Source organism: Barbus barbus, assembly GCF_936440315.1.
Source record: "Barbus barbus genome assembly, chromosome: 50".
NCBI classification, from domain to species: Eukaryota; Metazoa; Chordata; class Actinopteri; order Cypriniformes; family Cyprinidae; genus Barbus; species Barbus barbus.
The window spans coordinates 10960773-10986383 of record NC_136728.1 but is presented as its reverse complement, the minus strand read 5'-3'; the positions used below and the strand labels follow the sequence as shown (position 1 = coordinate 10986383).

Genomic DNA, 25611 nt, shown 5'->3' with positions numbered 1-25611 from the left:
GAAAGCAGCATTTCAGTGGTTCAGGTTTCGTTCTAGCTGCATGCTCATGAATCTTCCTTTTCTTGATATCATGTTGCTGACGAGAAACACGCACCGAGCAGAAACACAGCATCCTATAGATAGACCAGAGAACAATCCCATCACATCCTGATGGAGGAACATGTGACGCAATTTTCAAAACATGTGACATATGCCAAGCGCATCTGAAGGGCATAGGGAGTATTATTACCATTGCACATACATGTGTCTAAACCTTATGGTGAAAATCTGTCACGTGTCATGACTGTTTGGGTCGCTGCTAAACGGGCAGAAGCTTGTATAGATGACGTGTTTCCTCTCTGGGTGCATTTAGTTTCCTTGACTGACCTTTAAGTTGAAAGACACAGTTACATTGAAACGCACAAACACACATTCAAAGCTTTTTGGCAGCCTTTTTATTTTTTGTCTTTATCTTTTGTTTTTATCAAACTGTTCAGATGGAATGATTTTTTTCTGAAATATGGCAACAAAGAAAAAAATATGAAAAGCACTAAGATAAAATTAAGTCCTTCACAAAAGTCAACATACATCAGAAATATTTCTCAAATCTGTATTTGAGGCCTTTTTGTATAATTTCTCAGTTTTATTATTTTTAATTTTTTTTATTTTTAATTAAAGCAATCCAGCTTCCATAAAGGCCCACAATGTTTATATGCATTCTTTCTGGTTTTGAGGCTCAGACCGACGCATGTTTGAAAAGATGAGCAAGACAGCAGGAAATTCAAGTGCTTCTAAACAACGTATTAAAACAAACAAAAAATAAAGCTCTGGGGCGAGACAGACTTCTGGCGTAAAGGCACTATGAAATGGAAGAAAGATTCTCTGGTGGATTTCACTGGCTATTGGAACGGAAAACAGTTTGGAATGAGCATCCGGTCTCCCTAAGTGCCGATTATTGTTCTTGGTTACAAGATTTTGCAGACAACCGGCCTTACGGGTGCCGTCATAGATAGCATTTCTCATGATATTTATTATCTGATGATATTTAGCTGATTTTCTCTCTTTTTTTGGCAGAAAATCCTATATGCTAATCAAAAGTCCAAAATAAGGGAGGACATATCAGAGGAGGCTGAAGATATTCTAAATCAAAAAGAGGCGAGTTGTTGTAGAGAAGGCCAGCCTCCCCAAAATTAAGAAAACCAAGCCATGAAAGCAATACAAAGTAGAAAAAAAAAGAAAAAAATGAAAAAAAAAGTGCACTTGCAAAAGAAAATTCTGCTAATGTTTTTCAAGTTCGCTGCTTTAAGGGTAGATTTTGGTCAGACTGAATGAGAATGGTCCCATGAAGGTCTTCCTTGTGTGTTTTTCCTTTAGTTTTTGTCTTTTATCGGTACAGCTCATTGGCTATGATATCTTGAAGTTTCTGACTCAGTTCTTTGAAGCTGGGACGCATCACAGGGTCCAGAGTCCAGCACTGCTTCATGAGGTCATACACCACCGCCGGGCAGCCGTCTGGGGCGTCCATCTTATAACCCTTCTCCACACGCGGGACAACTTCCTTCAGAGGCTGAACAGAGAACAGAACAGAGGATGAAGGACACCATGACTGATCAAAAATGTGCTGAGGGAGACAACAGTGTCCTCTACTGGTAGAATATGCCTTGACACTAAAATTGTGCAGAAATCTTGCAGAACACTAAAAAATATATTTTAAATTAAATTAACATAGAAATAGCATTATGAGTACACTCAGTAATTATAATATCCCAATTGTTTTTTTATTAAATATTTTAGATTACATTAAATTAAATAATTAATAGTAAAGACCTCTCCTGGACTAACAACACTGTAGCACTGGCCAAGAAAGCACAGCAGCGTCTCTACTTCCTCCGCAAACTCAGAAGAGCCAGAGCCCCGGCCCCCATCATGTGCACCTTCTACAGAGGCACCATCGAGAGCATCCTGACTAGCTGCATCACTGTGTGGTATGGCGCTTGCAACGCATCCTGCCGCAAGTCACTTCAGCGCATAGTGAGAGCAGCTGAGAAGATCGTTGGTGTCTCTCTCCCCTCCCTCCAGGACATCTACAGCACCCGTCTCACCCGCAAAGCCCTCCGCATTGCAGGCGATCCCACCCACCCGACACACAGCTTCTTCAGTCTGCTGCCATCAGGGAGGAGACTGCGGAGTCTCCAGGCGAGGACCAGCAGACTGAAGGACAGCTTCATACATCAGGCTGTCAGGAAGCTGAACTCCCTCCCGTCCTTGCCCCCCCTCCCCTCTTTCACCCCCATTTAACACAGCAACACACTAGGAACTCTGACTCTGTGACAACCCCCCCACCGACCAACAAACTGTGACCGGCACCTGTCACTTGTGCAGCATTGGCTGATCACTACCCATCCAACATTGACTGCAAATTACCTCTTCGGATAGTCTGACAAAAACTATCCGAACAGTCACTTCGACTTGTCACTTTAACAGACTGATAAGCTCTTCTTGCACTACACTCATAACAAAACAAAACATCTGCACAGTTTTGTTTTTGTTTTTGTACATTCAACTGGTTTGCACTCCATCTATTCTGCCATGTGCCTTATGCACTTTATCTATCTCTCTTGTTTTTATTTTCTACAATGTCCTCAGACTGATAAGCTCTTTTGCACTACAAATATATCTACACAGTGTTGTTTATTTAACTGGTTTTGCACTCTATCTGCCATGCGCCTTATGCCACTTATCGATCTAATTATTTTTTTCTACAATATCCTCATTTGTATAATTGTTTAGTTGTATGTACATATGTTTAAACTGTATTTATCTGTATCTGAACGTGTTTAATGTTAACTGTATGCACCAAGGGTCTGAGAGTAATGCAATTTCAATTCTCTGTATGTATGTACTGTACATGTGGAAGAATTGACAATAAAATAAAATAAATAAATATATATAAAATAAATAAAATATAATTATAAATGATATAAAAATTATCACAAATATATTTTGTATTGGTAATGTTTCGGCTTTGAAGTGACTTAAGTATTAATATCCTATTTTAGTTATTTTAATTTAAATTAGATTTTTATTATCATTTAAAATAATTACAAATGTATTTCTTATTGGTCAAGTTTCTGCTATAAGGTGACCTATTAGCTTAAATTTAAAAAAAGTATAGATTTTAATATGTTATTTTACTTTAAAGTAGATTATTAAAACTACTTCACTATTACCGTTTTTTTATTGGCCATGTTTCTTTTTTTTTGTGGCTTGCATGTATTATATTACCATCCAATTTACTGTAATTATTTATATGTAAATTAAAATAATTACATTAAATTGGATGGTAATATAATACATGCAAGCCACATGTAGTTGTTATTTATTATAGTTGTTATTAATACAACTATAAAAATAATAATAATATTAAAAATGTACTTTTTATTGGCCATGCTTCTGTTTTGAGGTGTATAGAATTTGGATTAAAATGTACTGATTATAATATTCTATTTATTTTAGTCGTTTTAATTTACACTAGGGTAAAATAAGAATTGTATTTATGAAAAACAACTACAAATAAAAAAATATTATTTAAAAAATAATAATAATTGTTATGTTTTGAAGAGACTTACAATTCTTGGATAAGGTACCCGACCAAAGGAATAGATCTCCCACAGCAAGATGCCATAGCTCCATACATCTGACTTAGTGGAAAACGCCTGTTTCAGACAGACAGGTAGAAATAAAAAAAAAAGACGAGGATGTTTTTAAAATGTCTCTATTTTAAAATATTTCTAAACATATTAAAACAAAAGCAGGAAACATACCTTCTCTCTTAAGGCCTCAGGTGAGGTCCACTTAACAGGCAGTTTGGCTGTATCTTGAGTGGATGATGCTTCCTTGGTGAGGCCAAAGTCGCTGACTTTTGCCATGTTGTCTTCTGACACTAAAACATTACGAGCTGCCAGATCCCTGTGCACAAAGTTATTGGCCTCAAGATATTCCATCGCCTTGCAGACATCCCTACAAAATAAAGAAAGGAAATAAATGAAGGAAACATTTTGAAAAACGTTGTTAATTTTATACTAATTACTAATAAGACAAAGCTGGATGAGTGACGAGGTTTTAAAAAAATACAATAAAAGATGTGATAAAAAGAAACGCACATTGAGAAATTGATCAAACGATCTCCACCAATAACACTACGTCCTCTGGAGCGCAGATAGTCCACTAGACTACCCTGAAAAAAGATTTAGACATTCAAATAATGATTTATATGCTTTAAAGACCATCTTAAAATGTATACGTCCAGTTATTCTCTGTGTCAACAGCTTTGGGTCACTCACTGACCTTGGCCATATACTCAGTGACAATGAAGAGGCTGCCCTTCTCTTCCACGATCACCCCCAGCATCTGTACCAAGTTATCATGCCGTAATTGCCTGTAACAATCAACATGAATATTGATATTTAAATATAAAAGCCTTATTATTTTTTATATCGGGGAGGACGTACGTCATGACAGAAGCCTCTGCAACGAAGGCTTGTGCCGTTGCGTCATGTTTGATGCACTTCACCGCTACTTTCTTGCCTCTGTAGTCTCCGACCATCACATCTAAGAACCAAAAAGAGCAGATTTTTCAAACACTTGCAAGTTCTGATGAATTACTGGCTGTCTGGGTAGTTTACGATGCTATTAATATGTGTGTGTTCATTTGTATAAGCTAAACGATGTAAAATCTGGGCCCTGAACCAAATTAATTTAAATTCAATAATATAGATGTTATTTCTTAACCAAAAAAAAAAGGGGATCTGTACCTCCAAACTCTCCCTTTCCAATAGTCTGGATGAGCTTCAGTTCTTTTCTATTCAGAGCCCAGCCACCTGTGGAAAAGAAAGATGAATTAAGTCTATTAAAATATCTTTCACAAAACAAACCCTGATGCCACACAGTATTTTAATTCTCTATAAATCAACAAATTAACATGCAAGTATAGTCACTAAGTATCTTACTTCTCGAGAACTCATCCTGGGCCGCCACAGTCCCCTCCATGAGTTTAGGTTTGATAAGTCTGGTACAAAGTCCATCTGCATCATTAGTGTAGTGCTGTTTAAACGCACACAAAAACAAATTAAGGTAATTTACAAACGATATACCATGGAGGTATAATGGTAAAATGTTAATGTAAATACCACAATACAATAAATTCAAACAAATGAACATTTGACTGAATTATGCAAATCAAGACTCAAATAAATGCACTTTACAACTGTAAAAAGTAAAATGAGGCTTGAACGTACTATTTAAATAAACAATAACTCATGAAATACAATGTATCGTTAGCTTTTAAAACGTTTTAAAGGGTTAGTTCACCCAAAAATGAAAAGTCTGTCATTAATTACTCACCCTCATGTTGTTCCAAACCCGTAAGACCTTCAGAACACAAATTAAGATATTTTTGATAAAACCTGAGAGCTCCGTAGACAGCAATGCAACTGCAATGAGAATACTTTTTGTGCGCAAAGAAAACAATAACATAATTTAACATAATCAGCATTGTTTACATTCAGCATGCACGCGCAACGCTGATTACGATCTGTGCTACTCCACTCAAAATGATGGAAGACAAGAATTGCTGAATAAATTATCTTATTGTTTTCTTTGCGCAAAAAAGTAATCTTGTAACTTCCTAAAATTACAGGTGAACCACTGATGTCACATGAACTATTTTACCAATGTCCTTGCTACGTTTCTAGACCTGGGAACATTGCCGTTCAACTGCTGTCTACGGAGCTCTCAGATTTGATCAAAAATATCTTCATTTGTGTTCCGAAGGTCTTATGGGTTTGGAACGACATGAGGGCGAGTAATTAATGACAGAATTTTCATTTTTGGGTGAACAATAAGCACATCCAACGCAGTAAACTGTAATGACCAGTAGAGGTCGCTGTTGTATACGTATGTTTTATTGATTCCGCTTCCTCTCCTCAGATGAACAAGTCCACACAGGCGCCTGCATTCTTATCATTTCAGTGCTGAAATACGTGTTTGTGATTCTATATGTCTGGACGCTATAACAGTGAAGCCAGACGACGAGATAATACTGTTGCATGAATGAAACGGCATCGATTGGGCTGTTGAAATGATCTGGAACCTGCGCTCGCTTCCTCTTTGTCACTTCCTTATCAACTGTTCCAGGAACTGGGCCGCTGTAACACGCGCGCTCAAAATAACACATTTGCATGTCTACACTCCAACAAAAACTGCAGTAATTCTTGGACGTATTGATCATTTGCCTGACAAAAATTACCACGGTAACACACAATAGTTTCTGAAGTAACTAACCATCATAAATGACAATATTGTTAAAAATTGTATGTAATGTTCGAAAGTTTGTGGTCGGTAAGATCTTTCTAATGTTTCTAATGAAATGTGTCACCGAGGTTCCATCTATTTGACCAAAAATACAGTAAAAACTGTAATATTGTAAACTTAAGCATTTCAGCATCAATACTCCAGTCAGTGTCACATGATCCTTTAGAAATCATTCTAATATGGGGGTTTTTCATGCTAAAGAAGCATTTCATATTAATATTGAAAACACTGCACTGTTTAATATATTTGTGGAAACCATAGCTTTTTTTCAGTATTGAAAGTTCAATAGAAAGTTCAAAAGAGCATTTATTTGTAATAGAAATATTTTGTAACTTTATAAATGTCTTTATCACTTTTGATAAATTCAATGCATCCTTGCTAATATATATATATAAAAAATTTATTAAATTTAACGTGTCACAATGAGCCATTACAGACGACAGTGGACAGTATCAATTTGCAGCTTTTGTTTTGAATATCTCTCCACTGGTTTTCTGATGAATTTTATCGAGTGGATTGTGGGAAGAATATCATCTGCGGTAGTTTAATCACTATGAACATAAAGGCTTATTGTAGACTGTTTTAGACTCGTCCACTTCTTTGGAAAGAGCACAACTGTTCAGCTGAGGCTATAAGGGTGGGAGAAAGAGAGAGAGGGCGACTGTAGCCAAAATTACACTAAAGAATGTGTGGAATTCCATAATAGAAAGGGTGAGGAGAGACTTGAGGAACCCATAGTGCCTCTGACCACTAAAGTCACCCAGACCCCAATCGAAAATAACCAGAGCAGATCCATCAACACTTAACCGAGAGCGGCTCACTGGTTAATCTCACAGACCGTCTCTAATGAGGCCAATGGACAGTGGAACAGTAATAATAAAAAAAAAATATGTAAAATTATACAAATGAGTCATTTACATCCTACATCTATGTAAATCGGTTCTTTTTAAGCCTCTTTTCATTAGCGGTGCACTCATCAGGCTACAGGCTTGAATGTCACCTCAAATGATGAGGCCTGTTTGAGAAAAGGTGCGCAATACCCAGAATATGAAGGCTGGGTTCTTCTGTTTTATGCCAGTAAGCAGCCACCCAGAACACCCTATGATCTGCACAGCAACACGCTAAAACCACTCAGAACATCTTAGCAACCACATAGCAACACTCTGGCAGCCAATAAAAAGCTTGTATGTTGGCTGCCAAAGTGGATTTGCACATGAAAATTTAAGTGGTGCTTGCTTGCCTAAGAAAATTTGAATATCTCCTTATTACGGAGATTATCCTTATTATTAAGGTTTTTTAAAACTTTCTCATGTCAAGGACCCCCAAATATGATGATCCTCTTATGACGATCCACCTCCTAAAATACAAAAGACAGCTACTGTATGTATTCTGACATGTGAAGACAGCTAAATTTAATAATAATTGCTTAGAAAATTAAATAAGCTTTTTATGTAATATATACTTTAGTATACATACAAATTACATATTGTTATCATTATTCTTATTATTATATTACACAAAACCCTAACTTTAACTTCTGATATCCTTACAAATAAAAAAAAAACAATGTTGTAATCAGTGTCATGCATGTATATATATATTCAATAATGATAAATTGTATTCAATTCAGTTTCATGTAAATACAATGGTTAATGAATATGTAAGGGACATTCTGTGACTTAGTGTGACATTCAACTAGAAAAAAATCTTCATTCCCAAACAACACACACTTCCCATAAAACACCACCTTCATTTCACAGCTCTTGTTTAGCAGTGTCACTTCCTCCAGCAAGCCTGGACTGAACCTTTGACCTCAAAGCACAAGGTGTGCATGTAAAAAATTGTTTCCTGGAGTCTATCGTAATGCTTGCCCCATCTCTGTAGCCAGCGCGTCTGATGTGGACTGACTTCCTGTTAGGGCTATTTTTGTATTGGTGTATGGTGATCAATTTGAAAATGTTGACGGAGGCGGTGAGAGGACTCACAGGAAGAAGCCTGTTGGTTTCACAACCCGCTGGGCTAACTTTGGAGTGTGCTTGTGCTGACTATATAAGTAATTTACCAATCATTTATAAGACTATGAATAGAGCTGTTAGCTATGAAAACAACAACTTAAACCAGGTCATAAGCCAGTAACCCTCACCTCCATGAGCTGCATGAGGTTTTCAAAGTACTCCTCCTCATCGATGGACAGTTTACCGTTGTGGTAGATGATGCGGTAATGCTCCACCTTGCCATCACAACTGACACACAGGGTGTAGTCTCCGGGGTAGTTGGTGCTCTCACGCACCAGGAAGAGGCCTGTCTCTGGGGGGTAAAGCAGCCTCTCGGCCTGCTCGCGTGTGATCTTTCCATGGAACCATCTGAGTGACCACAGATAAAAGACATGTGTTTGCTCTGTTCATCATTTACACGTCATATCAAAGCATATTTTGTGTTGCTGTGGTCTGATGAAGAATAGCTCAGTCAGTTGATGAAGTTTATAAAGTGTGAAGCGCATAAAATCTGCAAGTATTACACAACTGCACACTTACTAACAAACAACTCCTACGAGCTAACGAATCCGTCAGAAAGGCTCAGGAACCCATGTTTTAGTTTTGAATCAGTCTGACACATTGATTCATTATTCAATGAAAAGGCCAGAAATACTTTTTTTTATTATTATTAAAAACAAACTGCGTGTGATGCTTGGATAAGAGTGTTTGCTATATAAATAAATATATATATAAAGATTGACTCTTAAGAGCCTGTTCTTTTAATGAATAGGTCAAAAAGACTCATGAACCCACAAGTTATTATTTTGAATCAGTGTTGCACTTTGAATCATGAATCTGAAAAACACATGAATCATAAATCATATTCAGAAAAGAACTTTGTTGTTATAAATGGTATTGTATGTAGAAAACTCAAAGCGTTACAAAAACCATACAGCATTTCTTTTAGTATAAATGCAGACATTTAATTATTTTTCATTTGAGATTTGGTTCGAATAAATACTAAACGAATAAATGTAGAAAATAAAATAATGGTTCTTATTAGCCGTTTCTTTAAGTGAATTAAGTGAAAAAGACTTATGAACTTGTGAGTTAACATAATGGTATTTTTTACGTTATAAACATTAAAATGTGTCAGAAAATAGTATTGTTTTGTTTAATATGTACTTAGGACCAGCTATCGGGAAAATTTAGTGAGAAACACTGATTCAGATACATAATATTGTGCACAAGACTGAGAAAAGGAAGCTAAATTACAGGCTTCCAAAAGGAGAGCTGGCCTTGCCTGGCCCTTCTGTGGCTTCCCTGGCATGACAAACATCCAATCTGTATCTCCCAATTACCCACACATATACATACACACCATCAAAAATAAACCAAAGCTGTGCACTAGATGGCAAAAAAACGACTGCTACCGTCACAATCTGCTAAAGCCAAACACATCTAAAACTAAACCTTCCATTACATGTGGCTAAAAGCAGACATCCAGATCTCATCAGGTTTGAAGGATTCACTTGACGCTGCATTGCCACGCTAAATAAAACTGAGACGTCAGCGTCATTATATCCATTGTTCCTTCTAAAAGCAGCAAGTAATTAAAGAATATCACATGCTCTCTTACAACCGAACCCTAATCGTGATGCATGTCTCCGTCCTTTGCAGATCAGATGCTGAGAGATGGACTTTTTCCACTGGCCTGAGTGCTGCTATTTGTATAACTCGCTGATTTCTCCTATTTTAAACAGCTGGCTGATTCAAATGAGTCCTTGGGTTATTGTGGTGGACCGGAAAGCAGGAAGACATTTGTGTATTATTACAGATATACAGTAGTAAGTGATCTGTGATGATATCAATGATACATGCTAAAAATAGCGCGCTAATGTTTGTATGCATGAAACGTACACAAACACTCTCTTATCAAGCCCTCTTAGTGTGAAGACCGAAGAGTGTAAAGACCATCAACTCTACCGTGCGACTCCACCAAGGGATAGAAGTATCGCTTTTTATTTTAGTTTATTCATTTATATATTTATTATTGAAATGTTGTTATATGCATGTGTCAATTTTATTTAATTTCTTTATTTTCTTAAATATGTGGGTATATAGAGTTGTAACTTTTAGTTTTAGTTACTTTTTCTTATTTGTAAGTCGCTTTGGACAAAAGCGTCTGCTAAATGACAAAAGTAAGTAAGTAAAGTAAAAGTTCAAGCGAGGACCAGTGAAGACAAACCAAAAAAAATGCATGCAATTGGACTATGTACTTACGGCATAAGGCTCAGTTTACTGCCCGATTTCACTCCTTCTCTCTTCTGAACGTAGTTTGCTGGTATGGTACCCGCTTGTCCTGCTGCGTTTTTTGCTTTGTACCAGTTTGGATCCTGGAAGGAAGCACCCGCAAACAATTTTAAATGAATAGTTGCCTTTATTTTTAAGCTCATGTCGTTCCAAACCTATATGACAATTTCTTACATAAACCATAAAACAAGATATTTAGCAGGATGTTCACGCTGCACAGTAAAACTGTATTTCAGCAAATACTGACTTGAATTTCATTCTGTTGCTCACACAAACCTATTGTATGGCACAATTATGACATTTCTAAGCCATTTTGGGACCATGGCAGCCACTAGTTCCTATTCACTATTATTGTACGGTAAATACTCTGTCTAATATACTTAGTTGGTAAATATTTCCTCTAAAATCTTTACAAATACTGAGAATAAGCATGACTGTAAAATCTTTACAAATACTGAGAATAAGCATGACTGTTCTCAACATTGATAATAATAAGAATGTTTCTCCAGCACCATGATTAGAATTATTTCTCTAGGATCATGTGATGCTGAAGACTGGAGTAATACCACTGAAATTTAGCTTTGCATCACAGGAATGAATTATATTTTCAAATATGTTCACATTTATTCAACCACATTTTTAATTGTATTAATGTGTTACAATATTACTGTATTTTTGATCAAATAATTGCAGCCTTGGACAGCATAGAATTCTTTCAAAAACATAAAAAAAAAATCTCACTGACTACAAATGTTTTACATTTTTCAGTTAAAAGGATAATTTTGAGGGTGAGGATGTATAAAATGATGACAAATCTAAATATGTGTCATTATAACTTTTCAGAAATTTACCTTAGTTACTCCAATTATAGTAAGGACATCTCCTTTGCACATAGGCAAGTCCTGGTCGGTCGTTCCAGGGAAGTTGTACCTGGCTACACACTCAGTGCCCGGAGGCCAGATCGTCTAGAGAGGGGAATGGGAATATAAGGAAAAGCCCTTGATGTACAAACAGGATGCTGTATAAATGAAATAAAGTCATAATTCACATTACATACTGATGGCAACATTTCAAGGTTTGTGTTACCTCAAAGGTAGACATAGCTGAGGGAAACCGTCCTCTCACAGTCGACCCGTTTCAGCTGGTAACATCAGAGCTGAGCCTGAGGCATACAGCTGCAGCCAGAACTGGCCAAAGATCTCTGAATTAAAAAAAGAAAAAAAAGAAAAGAAAGTCATTATTGGATACACTTTCAATTAAAATAACAATACTATTTAAATCAAACACTCAAATAACATTAAAAACACTGAGTATGCGGCTTCAATGCTAAATCCTGAAAAGCATTTACAAGTAATACAGATACAGAAAATGACTCAAAATTAGACGAACCGAGCATGTCAGCAAACTCTGTTTACCAGCAAATACAGTTCAAGCACACACACTTTCAAAGGGGAAGTGGCGGCTGTAGATTTTCCGATGCCTCAGACAGGAAGAAGGGCTGAGCAGCAAGCAGGCTTGCAAAAAGCCTGTTAAATATTCAGCGTTAGCAGAGGGCATCACGCCAGCCTTAAAAACACTTTACACTTGGAAAAGCCTCTAACTAAAGTTAAATATACTTATGAACCTATATGGCAAATGATTGACATCTTTTAGATACTCAGAAACTCTATAGAGGCCATAAATCACAGATTAGGTCACTTCTGGTTTTGAGAATAAATATATGTGTACACACACACACATTTTTAAGGTTTTTGTAAATCCACTTTTGGAGACTGTTTATCTCCAAAATTTGTTTATCCTTAAATAGGTGAAATTAAATAAGCTTTTTTTTTTCCTTCTAGTCTACAGATTTCAGATAAGTATCCTAGTCAGTCAGATTTTTACATTACAGTCTGATTCTTCTGGTCCAAGTGGCCACTAGATTAGATCTAGTGCTCTTTACTCAAAGATCTGGCTCTAAGACTTGGTCTCCTCATGTTAACATAAGGTTAAATAAAACTGTGCGGTTCCACAAATAAAAATATATTACAATGGAAAAAATGAACTCACACCACAGTTTGAGAATTGAGAATACCAGAAGGCAGAAATGAGTAGTAAAAAAAAATAAAAATTCACTTTCGTGGTGATGAGCTACGTGAATCAACGTGAAGTTATTATTGCTCTCTTTCCACTATGACAAGTTTTGTAGGGAGAAGAAACTTCTGAACTGAACTTGAACTTAAACGAAAACAAATGACACCTGCAAGACTGCCATCCTCACGTAACACTCTCATGGGAACAAATTAGCAGGCAGTTAGGGACAATTTCTTATGGGAATTAAACAGCACCTGGAAGCAGAAAGCAAACTTACCGGAAACATTTCTGCTCTACATTAGAAGTGAACAACATAACAGAAAACGTAGCTGCAACTGAGCAGTTATTTGTTGGCGGAAATCTAACAAGTTAGCGTGTCTATTCTTAAACAGAAAAAGAGCTTTAAAAGTAAACTTGACAGCATTTGCAAACCATTTTGTTTTTCGTAATGTTTCATAACAAAAATAAGATGAAGGCCTTGATTTTATTCATCGGAGCCATTCATTTGTGTACAATATAATCAGGAATGGTCATTAAGAAAGTAAACAGGCTCCGTTTTGTTCACTTCAAAAGTGGTGCACGTTGGTTTTGATACCTTTTGCAGCTATTTGCAACAGTTTTCTATCATTCTTTGTGTGTAACAGTGAAATTCACACCGGTTCAATCCTCCCACCTTATTTTCACAAGAAGCATGGTGCATGCAGTGTGCTTGTGAACTACATATGACACTGAGTGCCTTGACCTCATTAATACGTCAACCAACACTGACTGCCAATCTGTTTAATGCAAAGTAGCTCTGGCTTGAAAGCTGCAGCAAGCTCCACAACATGAAGTCACTTCCTGTTTGAGCTACCGAGACTAAAATGGTCATCCTGTATTGGCATGCAGGCGCTGGTGGGTGATGAGCACTATGGGTTGAAGGGTACTGGCTAGAGCAGCAGACGGCAAAAGGGGCACCAACATCGGCCCAATCCACAGAAGCCCTTACAGTGAGGATATAACACACTTCCCTTTAAAAACACAGTCTTCCCCTGTTGCTCGGACTACCTAATTTTATACTCCCCAAACATAGGAATAGCATGAATCATCTAAAGACAGGAAACTAATTGTCGTTGTAGTAGCTTGCCATTTCAAATATGTCCAAATTTGTCAGTTTAAACGGTTATTTTTCAAAATGACTGAGTACAGGTACAAGGAATTAAAGCAGTAATTTTTCAGGGCAGAATGAAACCATTTTGTTTGTATCATAGTAAATCAGCGTTTTTTTAGGCCAAGAACCCGATGAGAGACATGGAGCAAGTTAAATATTGTATAAAATTGAGTGTTGCTCTTCAAGAAAAACTAAGAACACTAAAAACAACAAAACAAAAATGAAAACAACAAACCACAAAACAAGACAAAATGAAAACTAAACAAAAACAAGACAAAACCAAATACAAACAAAACCACTAAAACAAAAAGAAACAAATCAAAATGAAAACTAAAAAAAATAAACCACAAAACAAAATGAGAAACTAAACAAAATTTAAAAAACAAGACAAACTAAACTAAATAAAAACAAAAAACAAGACAAACAAACAAACGTTTAAATGAATTGTGAAATGAACGGTGCAATAAAATACTGCCACAAGTAGTCTGCAAAAAGTGGCAGGAAGACATTGTTTAAATTTAAGTAACCGCCTCTCTTTACCGCACTTGCCAAGTAAAGAAATGAGCTATTAATATCACACTCTCATAATCCACTTGTTTGCCACTTGAAGCTACCTGTGCTTTATTAGTGTTGTTTGCTAAGGCATACATTATTATTAGTCATCATTACATAATTCATCTGTCACATATACTTGCGGTAGAGATTTGAACAATCGCTCTAACTTCATGCAATACATTTTGATGCAGAACTCAATCTGAAATTGTACAACTGAAAAAAAATCCCATTGATTTTTAAAGAATCTGCCCCTAACACCCTAGCAACCACCTAGAAACATAAATAGAAATCATATGCTAACCCTGTAAACAGGCCCTGTGAAAAAATGTGAAGTACCAGATATTTCCGACTTGCATTGACACTAAGCTGTGGAAATCGTCCAGATGGTGTTACTGAGTTTAAGCGCACCCTAAACAACCGTAACAGAGGGAAACAAATGATGCAATCATGTGAAAACACTTAAAGATGGTGCACACAGACAAATAAAACGTGTGGCACATCAAAAAAGCAGGATGCTGCCAAATCTGAGCAACATCCAACCACAAAAACGGCTCATTTCGAAAACAAGAGGCTGACATTCAATGAAGAATGCATTCACCAATCAAAATCAATGAGGCTTTTCTGTGATCAGCATCAATTTCGGGGTGTGCCTTGGCAAATCCCTTGTTACAAATGATATCATTGTTTAAGGACTGCATCGGCTGGGCTACGCCTCGCACAAGAGGACTTTTCATTCCTCGAGTATCTGAAAACTTGCAGCAGACTTCTGGAGGCCAGCGGTCAGCTCACTGGCACTGAATCCAGGCAACTCTGGTGGCTCGAAGATGACAGGGGCTGCGGAAGTTTCCAGAGGGTATGATGTAAAACCAAAGCCTTTCCTTTTATTCACAGACTTTGACAAAAGTGTCTTTGTATGCCAGAACTGGACGCTCCAACCCGGTTCTATCAAGGCTGGGTCAAATTATTCCATTTTGATTTTAAGGACAACACCGGTATCCTTAAGAATCTTATATGTAATTTCACATACAAACATAAGTGTCTAGTAAAAGAGTTGAGTAAATTAAGCACTAACAAGGCTATGACAAATTTTTTCAGTGCTTTTCCAGTTATTCAGATTACTGGATAAGGATTAAATGTATATAATAAATATATCATGTAATTATATATACATATACACATGCGAAAGAAATGAAGGGGTTTGAATACTTTCACGTTTTATGTTGCTGCCTTATGTTAAACTGCTTTAAATTACTTTTTTCCCCCACATCTATCTACACCATAATGACAAAGCAAATAACAGTTGTTGTTTTTTTTTTTTTTACATCTTTACAAATTTATTAAAGATAAAAAAAACAAATGATTCCATTGCATAGGTATGCAATCTGGGACAGTTGAAATTTAGCTCAGGAGCATTCATATTGCTTGTAAATATCACCACACTTTCACACTTTGAGTGAAGGTAACCTGTGGCAAATTCAATTGAATGGGTATGATTTGGAAAGGCACACAGCTTAATAAAAGGTCTAACAGCTGAAAATGCATATTAGAGCAAAGACCAAGCCCTGAGATTTAAAAAAAAAAAAAAAAAAGAAAAAAAAAAAAGAAAAGAAAGAAAAAAGGATTGCATCAAACCACACATCTGGGGAAAAATTCTGAAAAATAATTCTGCTTCACTGAAGGGTCACAGAAGCATGAAGCCTCCATTATCCATAATGGAAGACGTTGGAACAACTAGGACTCTTCCTAGAGCTGGCTTCCTGGCCAAACTGAGCACCTGATGGAGAAGGGAGTGGTCACTGCAACACTCCACCGATCTGGGCTTTATGGCGGTGTGGCCAAACTCAATCCTCTCCTCAGTGAAGACACATAAAAACTAGGGCTGCAATAAACTATTATTTTGATAATTGATTAATTGAACGATTAATCGACTAATCGTCGATTATTTCACTGATTAATCAGTAGACTTTTACTGATTATTCAGCTTTTTCAATTAGTTAAAATATTCTAACATGAATAAAGGTCACTTCGGCTTTAGAAAAGCATATTATGTAATTACAATCATTATACAATTAATTGGTAACACTTTACAATAAGGTGCATTAGTTAATAAGAACTAAGAACGAACAATACTTCTACAGCATGTTAATCTTAGCTAATGTTAATTTCAGCATTTACTAATGCATTTATAAAAATCACACGTTGTGTTTTTAACATTGGTAAATGCACTGTGAACTAACGTGAACAAACAATGAACAACTATTTTTATTAACCAACATTAACAAAGATTAATACATAAATGGAATAAATGCATTGTTCATTCATGTTAATTAATACATTAACTAATGTTAACAAATGATACTTTATTGTAAAGTGTTACCAATTCATTATACAAATAGATGTATTTGGCACACAAAACGAGATGACAGACAGAGACACTCTCTCACCATTTAATCAGCTACATGAAAAATTAACTGAATGACACATTATTCTGCCTAACATCTCCTTTTGTAAGTCATATGGATGAACAAAAAAAACAAAATAAAAGGTAAGCGATAAGACGCTTTGGATAATCTTATTCAAAACATAAGATTTCTTCAGATACCTTATAGGGTTATGATAACTAAAATGGTCCTGAGCTAGATCAAGCTTTGATCTCTGTAAACCAAACTATCACTTTAATTAAATCATTTTTTCCCCACTAATACAACAGAAAATCGTTTAAACCTATCAGTAGCTAGCTCCACACTGGAGAGCAGCTTTATAACAGAAAATCAAGTTGTAATTCTAACTGAAAGCGACACTGGCTCTGGTTTTTCATGTTTAATACCGTGCATCCAGGAGGGCTGAACTACAGTCTTGTGCTACAGCGCCACACTGGTCAACCCGCAGTATTGCAGGCTCTTACATTAGGTCATATGAGATCAAACAACTACTCGATAACAAAAATATTTTGTAGACAATTTTTTTTATTGTCGACGTTGTCGATAATGTCGACTAATAGTTGCAGCCCTAATAAAAACTAGGGGTACTCCAATCAGGATTTATGAGGCCGATAGCCGATACCGATCTTTTTAAAGCCTTCTTTTTATCATGTATAATCATTTATAGTGATAAGTTACCCCAATCAGGGTTTTTAGACATTTATTCAGGGCCTGAATTTCATTTTTGAAAATGGAATTCCCCGCTTAAGGTCATTACACACGGAGTCCGAAATTTTCGCACGTTAAAAAAATAAATACGACCTCACGTTGTCAATCACGTTTACGTCGTCGTCGTGACGTATTGTCAAGTATGGTGACCCATACTCGAAATTGGTGCTCTGCGTTTAACCCATCCAAGTGCACACACACAGCAGTGAGTAGTGAACAAATGCACACACACACCGTGAACACACACCCGGAGCAGTGGGCAGCCATGCTGCAGCGCCCGGGGAGCAGTTGGGGGTTCGGTGCCTTGCTCAAGGGCACCTCAGTCGTGGTATTGAGGGTGGAGAGAGCGCTGGACATTCACTCCCCCCACCTACAATCCCTGCCGGCCGGGGGCTCGAACTCGCAACCTTTCGATTACAAGTCCGACTCTCTAACCATTAGGCCACGACTTCCCCCTACATACTGCCTCCGAAACTTTCGTCAGTCATAAAAAAAAAAATTTCAGATCAGGTTCGATTTTCTGTGTTTTCGCATCCGTAGCATGCATTTTGATAGGAAAGTATGAGGAATACGAAAAAAACTGAAAAACGCACGCAAAAATTTCAGACTCAGTGTGCAATGACCTTTAGTTGACTCTTGAGAGAGGGGACTTTTTTATTATTGCACAATAGCTTACACAACGCACAAGCCTGATTTCCACAAACAACATTTATCCATTATTTTTATTTGAAATCCAAACATTGTTACTGAAAACGCTTTTTCAGCATTGTGATTCTTTTTTTACACAGTACAGTAATACAGTACAACAATCTTTCATAGACGTGTTGAAATGCAATAAATATAAGCAATACATTAGTCAATGCTTTTTACTTTTGCATTTACTTCTAGATTTATATATTAAGTCGCTCATGAAAGTGGCAAAACATTTAAACTACTTTTCTTACATTATCACAAGCATTCTAAATTAAAACTTACCATTGACAGAAAGTCAGTTCTACTGCCTCATTTGCATTTAAATCTTTATTACAAGCAATCCTGCTGTTAATAAAGAACTTTGTTTTCCTACCTCCACGAGTGCCATCTATTATTGCCTCGTTTATCTAAAAGTGCTCTTTTCGTTTAAACCTAGCCAAAAACCTGTGTGTTGACTGTGAAACACAGTAGACTTTAATTATATGCATTTATGGTGCAATTATTACATGTTCGTGTCAATCCTTGTTCATATTTACAGCAAACAGCAAATATAGACTCATTATGGAAACAATCTCTACACTGCAGCAGACACACCGCTCCTGGATTGCACTGCAACCGTGTGCAGTGAGAATGCTTTAATCCGTTAACATGAACGCAGAAAAAAATACGCACTGCAAACGGAGTATGTGTGGGCCAGGTGTGAACCTGGTGTTATGTGTGTGCGCTTCAAGTGTACATGAGCGTCCAGTCTCTAGGACAGCGCGCGAGTGCTGAATGGTTAAACACTGGCAACAATTAAAAATAAATGCAATTTATCAACTTTAGCGAAGATGTGACACTGCCTCGATTGTACAAGTGACAATTCCAGTGTTAACTGTGCAGCTCGCTTTGCAGACGCGATGTGATTTGAAGCCATTTGCGCACTTTGAGAGAGTAATTTCATGCTGTTTGTAAAATTACATCTCACAAAGTTTTCAAATTACTTTATACGTTTTTAATGAAGAAATATGATTTGTACCTCACCTTCAGCATTATAATTATTTTACCCGCATTGGGCAGGGACTGAGACAGTGCTACTGCATGTCATGCCAAACCTCTCACGACAGGCACGTCATCAGGTGTAGATTGGTTTATGAGATCGGCCTTTATAGAGGCCGTCGATAAAACATTCCAAAGCGATTATCGGCTGATATTGATTGGTAGCCGATCAATCGGAGCACCCTTAATAAAAGCACACTTGGAATTTGCAAAGAAGCACCTAAAGGACCCTCAGACTCTGAGAAACAAGATTCTTTGGTCTGATGAACCTCAATTCCAAGCATCATGTTTGAAGGAAACCAGGCACTGCTCATCACCTGCAGAGTACCATCCCAAAAGTAAAGTGTGCTGGTAGCAGCCTCATGCTGTGGGGCACTGGGGCTGTTTTTCAGCGGCAGGGACTGAGGAACTCGTCAGAGTAGAAGAAAAGCTCAATGCGCCAAACAATTGAGATAGCCTTAATGAAAACCCAGTCCAGAGCATTCAGACTGGGCAGAAGGTTTACCTTCCAACAGGACAGTGACCCAAAGCACACAGCAAGAGTGGCTTATAGACAACTCTGTGAATGTCCTTGAGTGGCCCAGCCAGAGCCTGAACACAACCAAATATTTCTGGAGAAACCTGAAAATGTGCATCTGCCCCCATCTAACCTTACAGAGCTTGAGAGGTGAAGAGGTGAGGTGAAGAATGGCAGATAATTGGCAAATACTGATGAGCAAAGCTTGTCGCATCATACCTAAAAATAATTGAGGCTGTAAAGGTGCTTCTGCTAAGTACTGATTTAAGGATTGTATTTTTGCTTTGCCATTATGGTGTATGGAGTGTAGATTGATGTGGAGAAAAAAAAGATCATTTAAAAGAGTTTAACATAAGGCTGCAACATAAAACGTGAACAAAAACGAAGGGATTTGAATATATATGACTTTAAGATTCAATTAATTTAATGTTAATTTCTATGACATTTCCAGAACCACTTTTCCTCTCATATTTCCCATGACAGAGGGAGTCTCATGATCATCTTTAAATCGGTCCTGAAACAAAGCCTGCAGACTATTAATCCAAACACCTTTGAATGTCACATAAAACGTCACAGACTGTGATTTATGCCGTCATGTTCTAAGTGAAGCACGTGTGAGAGCAGCAGTGAGACTCAGTAGGGGAGGCATGACAGTTGCCTTCAGGCCACACGAGGAACCAGGAAACCAGCTTCAATGAGAGAGAACAGAGATGTGATGTGCTCGGAGATAGAGCGGATTCCAGCCTCACAGCCTTTCATCCCCTAAATACATCTACTTCACATCCTCTTAACAAAACATCTGACCTATTAGGACGCTTACAAAAAAATACTACTATGGGTCAGGGTACGACCCTAACGTTTGGATGCTCTTCAATTCTCCCTTTCTGCCACAAATGGGGCATCTTTCAGCATGTTAATTGAATGAGAACAGTCAGTGTGTTTCAGGAGGGCCGCTGAGATATGCTCTCTATTTTTAGATCAGTTATGAAGTGCTAATGTGTCAGGGTAGATCTATGAACATTTCAGAGGGAAATGCTCAATATCAGGCATTCATTCGTATATATTCGTTTTCATGCATTACTGCTCTTGAAGGTTATTCAGAAAGGCTTTGCAGAACAAACTGCTTTAGACTGTAGTTATGACATGGATAGGATATTTCAGTTACAGTATGCGAGTCTCGCACAGATATCAGTCAGATAGACAAAAATAAATCCTAGACCTTCTGATATTACCAAAATAATGAGAAAGTGCATGGTGTACCAGTTTTTTTTAAATAAAAGTACCATGGTAACGCTGTAGCATTCTTTCAATGACATGAAAAGAATTATAGCTACATGAATATGATAATCATGGTGATACAATCTGAAACGGTTACTGCACCACTATTGTACTTTTTGTAAAGGTAATTATTGGCCTTTTGCTGCTGAATGTGTATGAGAAGATGAAGACGAAAGGGAAAAGCAGCATTATAGTATGTGAATTTCTTGTGAAACTTTTACTATCAGTGCACTGGGGCAAGTTCCAACAGGTTGAGAGATTGTGACCTCAGGTATTCTGCTCACCACTCCCCCCCGACTATATTGAGCACATCACATCTGATGACACAAATGTTTTCTGTCTTAGAAGGTGACAAGACCAAAATGAACACACATGACCATGCTATCATCTCACCTTCTTAAAAAAATAAGTAAAAATAAAGCGCACACACAAAAACTGGGCTGCTGAAAATTTAGCTTTGCGTTAAAATAATAAATTACATTTTAAAATATTCAAATAGAAAAATAATTATTAAAACGTTTTGATGTTTTTGTACTTGTGATCAAATAAATGCAGTCATGGTGAGCATAAAAGACTTTTCAAAAACATTAATATAAATAAATAAAAGTTACTGGCCCAGGTGCTCCATGATTCAAAATGCATTCAATTTAAAATTATATTTTTAATACATGTGTTAGTTTTGAATCATGTGGCCTTTAAGTTATAAATAGACCTACTTATCTACCTTAATTTTAGAGCATGTTACACACTATTAATACTTAATTGCAATAACAAAATGCCATTAAACTGTTCAACATGTATTTTAGTAATAATTCTCAGTTGCACATGTTATTTGATGTTATGGGAGGCCCTTCATACTTATCACCAATAAATTCCTCATGCATGTCATTAATATTCATGCACAAAATTCCACAGTGATGGAAGACAAAGCGTTCCCACAAAGGCCACAGGGAAATGCAGTGTTGAGCTGATAGAATAACCATTTTCATTTTTAAATATTCAATATGATAGAATATGGTTGAATATATTTTGTTTTAATGTAAATAAAAACATTCAAAATATTAATTTTATTTCTTAAACCTTAAAATTATGTGAACTAAGAAAAGTGAGATTATAACACTAATGGCTATTTAATATTTTTACTGTACACACAAAGTACTAAGTGACAAGTGAGTATAGATAGATAGATGGATAGATGGATAGATGGATAGATAGCAAGGCTAAAACAACCCCAGTAAATGAGGTTCACATTGAGCATTAGCCTTCATAATTACTCCCAGTTATTTCCTTCAGTTCAGTGACCACAAGACTTTTTAAGCTCCACACTAGCCAGTGTCATGGCAGGGGGCGTCTCACACCAGCTTGACCCGGCAAACGCTCTCCCCTCTGGGTAGAGCTGCTCCTCCAGCTCCCTTTGATGCTTAATTACACTGCTCTGTCATCTCCCGACAAGCCACTGTGACAGTAGGGAGGCAAAGAGACGACCGACATTAACAAGACAAGAGCTCTACAATCAAACATGCAAACATGCAACTAGAACCACTTCAGTTGAGGTCTGATCCTCTAACAAAAGACTTGGAATGTAACATAACATACAACATTTATGGCCATTTTTCAGCCGGACAGTATTTTTAAGCCCCTTGTTTTGAATGACAAAATAACACTGCAAAGAGATTTGACAGTAATGAGCGGTATCAGTATCACGCGTCAGGCTATGTAAGGAAGTGTTGCTATTAAACTGAGCAGTACGAGAATAAGGAAATAGCATATGTTATGACTACCGTAGGCAAAATGAGCAAAAAACATGTTCTCGCACACAAGTCGAGCAGTACACCACAAAACGCTTGAAAAGCACAGCAGTTCAGCAGCAGGGGAAATCCCATTGCAAATGGCGGAGCCGAGTAGAAATACAGAAAGGCATTAATTCTGACAGACACTTCAAAATGCAATGAAGCCCAATAGAGGAGCTCTTGCAGGTGTGAATTAAAGGAACTGAACAGGAAGTGCTGTTTTGATGCTCTTCAAAAGAGGGGCTCCGCTTTTAACAGCCATATGTGCGACGAAAAGGACAGTTGATACAATTTTAAGCAACAAAGAATGAATCAATTAAGGTAGAAATGGCATAAAATATACATAGATACACATATAATGATGACAAAGGAGACATTGTAGAATAGCTGCTCAGTTAACGGTTCAATCAAAATGACAAATTCTGTCATAATTTATTCAAATCTCGCATCGTTCCAAAGCTGTACTTCACTTTTTTTAGTGGACGAAAAAAAAAAAGATATTTTTAAAGAATTTATTTGGGAACTGGGAAGCCACAAACGCACCATAGAAGTAATATAAAATAGTCATGACTTTTGCACTATATTCCAACTCTTAAGAATTGTTGTGGTAGAAACATGCTGAAATCTAAGTCATTATTTACTGAAAATCCTCCCATGCTCTGAAGCGTTCAGATCTAATGACTATTAAAATCCAACATTATTAAAAAGCAGTGTTATTTTAGTATAACCAAGATACTGTTACAGTTTTTATTAATAGTTCCCATTTTAATTTACGTTTGTATATTTACCATTTGTGTGGTTTTGTCATTTTTAAATAGGTCTATATAGTTTATGTTTATATAGCATAGGTTTTATTTCAGTTTTAGTTTATTTTAGTATATCAAGTTAAAATGTATTTGATTTAGATTTTTTTTTTTTATTTAATACACAAGTTGTTAAACTAAATAAAAATGAGAAATACTGCCTTAGCAACTAACTGAAATAAAATAAGTTTATCATTTTATATATATATATATATAATCTGAGTTTATGTTTATTTACGTAACTGCCTATTAAGTAATGAGATATATAATATATAGTGTATAATAACATGGGTACATAGACATGCAATTACCAACACCCCTTCATACCATTTTTGTAGAATAAAAGTAAAAAAAATTTAGCCCATTTCAGAGCTTTACTTGCAACCATTGCAATACTGTGCACTGGACATAATGAACTATTTTTAGGAAATTGTTACTGTCATAAGCATGACAGTCCACATTCATTTTCATTATGTGAAAAACAAGAGTGGTCTGGATATTCTTAAAAAAAAACAATTAAAATAAAACAATAAAAAAAAGAGAAAGTCAAGCTTGAAACATGACAGTAACAATTTGGGGAACTGGTTCTCTAAAATCTGCACTTTAGCAGGAGGAAGTGACCTTTGGATTTCAACCTTTCTAAATCAATCTCATTAATATTAATGAAGGCAAAGAAAAAAAAAACACTGAGGCCTTTCTACTATGATTTGAATAACTGCCCTTTCAACATAGGATTTTTTTCTCCTTCAAATATCATGTAACCATTCTAGGTTTGGTTACAAGTGACTGAGCTGTATGTGTTTACTAGTAAATAAGTGTACAATTTAATGCTACCCAGGTGTCCCATAACATCCCAAAAAACGAGTGTCAGCCACCAAAAGCCAATTTCAGTTATTTACAGACCAGTCCAACATTCAGATGTTGTTATTAAACACTCACGAATCCATGCCAACATAGCAGTCCCAGAATGATGCTGATGGAGAACAGCACTACTGATCCAATCAGGACTGGCAATGAGACAATACATCTCAAACTGGGACTAGTCCATTACGCACCATCCAATGCATCTTGCACACATGCTTTAAGATGATTAACTAATCAAGATGGACCTCCGAAGACACGTTTTGTCTCATGCAGGAGCTTCAAGTGGCTCTTATTTGGACAGCTGGGAAGCAGACCATCGCATTCAGATTGAAAAACACAATGCGCCCATTAGACATGCAGAAGGATGAAAGAAGCAAATGGGTGATTGAGAGCAAGCTATAATATTGGCATAATAATACATATGACATAACAGTACCTATGTGTCCTGTAGCTGATCAGCCCCTGGTGTCCAAATGCCTTAAAGTTGAGATGTTTTAGGCTTGTCCACTTAACGTTAGTCCATGTGTGGGTCAAACCCACTAGATCGTATCAACAGAAGATACAAGTGGTCATTCACACATTCAGTAAAATAGACCTTCCGGAGAGCTTTCCTCTAACATCAATGTAGACAAAAGATGATCGGCTCGTCCGTGAGTACAAATATAGCCCAAAAACCGTCAAGACAGCGGCGACCGAATGCGCTTCAATTTTAAAAACACAATGCGCGTGAGAAAACAACACAACTGTTGCAGCGTTTCACAGACCCACGCTAAACGGTAAGCCGCCTGAAGAAGAGAGCAGTTTTTAAGCGTTACGGAAGCGCAGCACACCCAGGGGCTACAGCTGTCTTTTACACACACACACACACACACACACACACACACACACACACACACACACAAGCCCTTGAAAAGGAAACGCACTTCTTCAGACAGCCCAGTGCGTAGTGCGCATGCGTCTCACCGGTGCGCGAATTTATTAAATCTACTACGGTAAAGGCTTGACTTATGAATATTCATTAGGTGACGAGCTGTGATTTGTTGAACGCAATACGTTGGTAG

At 36.9% G+C, this 25611-nt stretch overlaps 1 protein-coding gene across 2 annotated transcripts; it reads right to left on the bottom strand.

The window, feature by feature from the left end:
• Nucleotides 1-1326: 1326 nt before the first annotated feature.
• Nucleotides 1327-25606, bottom strand: csk (C-terminal Src kinase). 2 transcript variants are annotated; one of them, XM_079414690.1, is made up of 13 exons: nt 24987-25606; nt 11727-11841; nt 11492-11605; nt 10611-10723; nt 8495-8714; nt 4989-5082; nt 4794-4859; nt 4491-4590; nt 4327-4417; nt 4143-4216; nt 3804-3999; nt 3609-3695; nt 1327-1546 (listed from the first exon to the last, which is right to left on the bottom strand). In XM_079414690.1, the coding sequence occupies exons 2-13, from the start codon at nt 11739-11741 to the stop codon at nt 1364-1366; spliced, it is 1353 nt and encodes a 450-aa protein (XP_079270816.1). In that variant the 5' UTR covers nt 11742-11841; nt 24987-25606; the 3' UTR covers nt 1327-1363. The 2 variants fall into 2 exon arrangements, with proteins under 2 accessions (XP_079270816.1, XP_079270817.1); XM_079414691.1 differs by lacking the exon at nt 24987-25606 and adding an exon at nt 12030-12078.
• Between the last annotated feature and the right edge of the window lie 5 nt (nt 25607-25611).